Source organism: Aythya ferina (genome assembly GCF_964211825.1).
Source record: "Aythya ferina genome assembly, chromosome: 4".
Lineage (NCBI taxonomy): Eukaryota > Metazoa > Chordata > Aves > Anseriformes > Anatidae > Aythya > Aythya ferina.
Window position 1 is genome coordinate 67677271 of NC_140300.1, and position 4733 is coordinate 67682003.

The window sequence follows — 4733 nt, forward strand, 5'->3', positions numbered from 1 at the left end:
TGACTTAATGCGTGCGCAGTACTGCAGAACGGTACTTAATACTTGTAACGTGTAGTCCTACTTGTGCATTTATATAAACAACGAAGTTACAGAACCGAAATAAGAGTTCCCATTCTTCCAAGTGTTCATTCTGAGTTAACACAACAGCTGCTGTATCGATGGATAGTATTTCCACATCCATGAGATTTGAGTCTGACTTTCTTCTGGCAATTGAATTAGAGTGTATTACACTGACTCAGCATATGTTGTTGTTTTAATGTAAACAAAAGAGGTCACTGCTGTGAGTCATCCATTCAAACTGGCTAATTCTGCAAATAAGCATGCAGCATAATACTTCACAGGATCCTGAATTTGCACAAGTGTGTGCTATTCGATGCAATAGGGTGCCACTGGTCTGTGTCTTACAGAAAGTGGCATAAATTTAACATTTCTTTAATGAAAGTAAGTAAACACGCTTTTTTTTTTTTTACACAAATGATAAATCTTTTCTAGTTCATCATCTGTAATTCAAGTGTTTAAAAGCTTTTATTTTGCTTTGTCATTTCCAGGGTGACAGAGTTGTGTTGTTTAGCCAGTTTACCATGATGCTGGATATCTTGGAAGTTCTCCTAAAACATTGGCAACATAAGTATATTAGGTTGGATGGAAAAACACAGATTTCTGATAGGTATGTCACTTTTATTTTCTTTTACTGAAAATGAGTGAAGAAATGGATGTATGTGTGTTAGGAGGATGTGACATAACACCCTGGATTTTCTGAGGTATACATGTAGAATTCTGCAGTGGCTGGGAATTGGCTCTAGTTAGGGCTTTAATGTTAAATTTCCGATTGTGTTAGGGTAAGGCTGAAAGGAGAGTTTAGATGATCCGATTACCATCGTAGCACATCCAAATGGAAAACTTGCATCTTCAGCCCTAAAAGATGTTTTGATTTGCTTGTGTGTCAGGATGATGTAACAAAAGCTCACCTTTAGAGATTCCTTTGAAGTGTAGTTTATTAAAGCAGACAGGTAAGCCCCTTTCATTCTTTAGGACAAACTGTTTCCTTTGTCCTTTCCTTTGTTCTCCTGTTCAACAGCTGAAAATGTTGCAGTGCTTTTCTTGTATTCGAGCTGCGATAGTTTTCAACTCTTTCCTGTTCTGTGACTTTTTGGAGATGCTCTTGCTTTCTTTTCAAAACAAAACTTTTTTTTTTCTGTGATAATACTTACTTGCAGCTAAAATCTCAGGCTTTCTTGCTCTGTGATGTGCAGTTAGTCACAAACCTGAATTCTTTTCCTGTCCTGTGCCCCACAGATCTATTTGTTTTGCATACTTCAGTCCTCCCCACCTTTTTGCACCAGCTTGCTTATCATGTTCCGTGATGGTAATCCAACATTTTTGTCCAAGTTTCACTTCATCCTTTGCTATCAAGATGTCACTCTCAAAGTATGTTTCTTTGGTCATGCCTGAGGATAGTTGGTACCCTTTATGTCTAACTTTGGTATGGTTGGTACCCTTTATGTACTTCTGAGTTGCTTTGCAATACCACTGGCCTGTTTTTAAGGAGATCATCAACTTAACTTCTGCTCTTTCAAATTGAGAGTGAGAGTGTTGTTTTTTTCTAAGGCCTGATACAAATGTTCTTCTGTTCTGTAGGATACATCTGATAGATCAGTTCAATACAGATATGGGAATATTTGTGTTCCTCCTGTCAACCAAAGCTGGTGGCTTGGGAATCAATCTGACTTCAGCAAATGTTGTTATTCTTCATGACATTGATTGCAACCCATACAATGATAAGCAAGCAGAAGATCGATGCCATAGAGTAGGTCAGAAAAGGTAAGACTTAATTATAATGTTTGTTTTTCTTGGAGGCAAGCTCTCAAAGCAGGACAATATTTTGATTTTAAAATTCCATTTTAAGCAGAGACTTACGTAAACCAGCTCTGGATTGCATGGGAGCATAATTGTCTTACAGTTAGAGTGCTTAAGCAGTAATTGCCTTACAATTCAGTGGTGCAGACAGAACGAACCTTAACTGCATCCTATTCCTTTATAAAATTCTCTATAACTTAAATTTCTGGTGCTAGAAACTGGTGTATAGGAATGCAGATCTGATGTCTTTGGAAGTGGTTAGCAAAGCTCTTCGTCATCTTCCAAAGATAACGAATCTCTAAAATGCTACACTGTCCTGAAAAGTGAATCAATCATCTGTTTTAGAATCCTCAGTAAGGAATAAGTTGTTGTGGGCAATAGAATGTGTTCAGTAACAGATATTTTGACAGTAGTATGGGACAAGGAGAAGTTCAGTTGTTTCTATTAGCACAGGTTTTTGAGACCACATAGCCCTTTCTGGTGGCTGAGTGTAAGAGGAAAGAAGTTCTCTGGAAGTACAGAGCACAGATGGTCCAAAAAGAAAAACTAGAAGTTCGAGTATTGCCCTTTAACGTCCTTGTTTTTAAACCACTGCCACCTGAGCAAAGGCCTGAGTCTTTCCCATTTGCACTAATCCAGAGAAACTACTACAATGTATTTATACTATTTTATGCTTTTTAGAGAAGTGAAAGTCATAAAGCTGATCAGTAAAGGGACTATTGAAGAATCCATGCTCAAAATCAGCCAGCAGAAATTGAAGTTAGAACAAGATATGACTGCAGCGGATTCGGGTAAGTCTCCTGCTCATAATGATGTCTGCTTAAGTGAGTTAGGGAGATCACTGAAACATATTATTCTGAAAAACAAGATCTGTGATTCAGATAAGACAATTTTGGTTTACGTTAAACTAGAAAGATGTATTGTGCTGACTTGCTGTGCAGTTGGACAGGAAGTGCTCTTGGAATCTGACACATAACTCAATTCTAGATGCTTACAAGTGAGGATTTTGTACAGTTTCGGTATTCCAGACTTTTGTCTGAACACTAAACACTAATGCATGTTTTTGTCCTTCAGGAGAAGAAGGAACCATTCCAGCAGATATAGCCACATTATTAAAAGCCTCGTTAGGCCTCTAAAATGTAAATATGTTGTGGAATTCAAGGAAGAAAGGTAACATTGTACCCCAAGAACTCGTTCATAAAGTTCATGGTCACCAATAATGTAAATTTATAACTTTTTATAGTTTCTTCATTGTATTCCTCATGGTATTGATGATTTTTAACAGCAACAGCATTCTTTTGATGCTTGAAAACAGAAATAGCACAAACGTGCCAACATCAGATGCTGAAAAAACGTTATTTTCCAGGACATTTTTTAAAATGGGGACCTAAGTAGTAATTGTTTTAACAGATCTGCTACTGCTTAAAATTTGTCAGTATTTTTGTAATTATTTCTACCTCCAAATATATATATGAAATGACTGTCTGTTTCACTGGATTATGCGTGTAGATTTTTTTATATGTGCCTTATTTGACAATGCTCGAGTCTGTTTCTGCTTGTTTTGGTTCACTTGATGTACTGTACTGGTTTTGTACCAACTTGTTCAAATAAAAACTCCATCGATTAACAAAATGTTTTCATTTTGTGGTTATTGTGGGATGGGGGTTGATAAACTTGCATGTTATGTTTCCTTGCGTGTAATCCAAGAGGCAGCTTTAAAATGAGCTGGAATGCTCTATTTGACCTGGTGTGGCTTTATCCAGTAGTAGATAATATACATGTAGTAGATAATTTGTTATACTCGAATCAAAGTTGTGATAGAATATAGGTTATAAAAATAGTGCCAAACAGAGCTCTCCACCCAGAGTGCAATCTGAAGTCTTTCACTGAAGAAGAGAGTGGAAGCTGAAGAAGGAAAAATCTGTGAAGAGCTACAACAAAATGCAAGGAATCGCAAAAGCAGGTAGATGTGAATACACATCTCTGCTTAAGATTGGACCTTGCTTTCATTTCTGCCAATAACTGTTTAATCTCTGAACTTCTTGATTTATGTCACTTCTGTAGTTACATGAAAAGGGGGGAGGTAAGTAAGGGGAAGCACTTTCCCGGCATTGTTCATTTGCAGCCCAGAGGATTACCCAAGTCTGTTGCGGTTTACCTACTTAAAACAGACAGTGGAGTCCTCTTGCAAGCACTTGTCTCCCCTTGAGTTTGGGTAAACTGCTTGCATCTACAACCCACCCTGTTGTTAGCAGTTCCACATACCTGCTTATCCCCTGGCTGGAAGAACAAACTGTTTATTCATTTGTTTTGTTCTACACCTGTTTTCACCCTTGCCACCATTGTTTGTTGCCTTTACTAGAAGAGATACTGAGCAATTGAATGTTTTTGCAGCTGGAGAACTAGTACTGGGGTGGGCAGCAGCTCGGCTGGGCAGCTGCATTGTTTGTAATGGTGTAACAGGAACAACAAGTGTTTGAGAAGCGTGAAGATTGTTGACAAAGTGGGTAGTTCCTCTTTTTATTGGCTATGTCCTTAACCCTCCCAAACACTTCTATTCCCCTTTATTCTGGTTTCCTCCAGCACTGAAAGTCAAAAAAAAAAATAAAAAAATAAAAATACATATATAGGTAAGATTACTTCTGTCCAGTAAGATTAATTTCTCTTCCCTTTGAGAACCCACTGGACATTAATTGGATTGATGAAACACTTCATTAGCAGTAAGGGAAAGGTGGCTGGAGCTACACCTCTGCCTCAGGCTCTACTCTACTCAATCAGCTTTTTAGATGCATCCTCTCAAAAACAGAAGTGATAGAATCTGATTTGGAATTGCATACCCATATGAAATTAATTCAAATGATTCTAAAATTAATAAC

At 37.7% G+C, this 4733-nt stretch overlaps 1 protein-coding gene across 2 annotated transcripts in view; it reads left to right on the forward strand.

The window, feature by feature from the left end:
• Positions 1–3489, forward strand: part of SMARCAD1 (SNF2 related chromatin remodeling ATPase with DExD box 1) — a 119962-nt gene extending 116473 nt beyond the window's left edge. For both annotated transcript variants that reach the window (XM_084518347.1, XM_084518346.1), the window contains exons 20-23: positions 549–667; positions 1639–1821; positions 2539–2648; positions 2932–3489. In XM_084518347.1, the coding sequence (XP_084374473.1) occupies positions 549–667; positions 1639–1821; positions 2539–2648; positions 2932–2993 (474 nt within the window). In that variant the 3' untranslated portion in view covers positions 2994–3489. The remainder of the gene's footprint in view (positions 1–548; positions 668–1638; positions 1822–2538; positions 2649–2931) is intronic.
• Positions 3490–4733: the final 1244 nt, after the last annotated feature.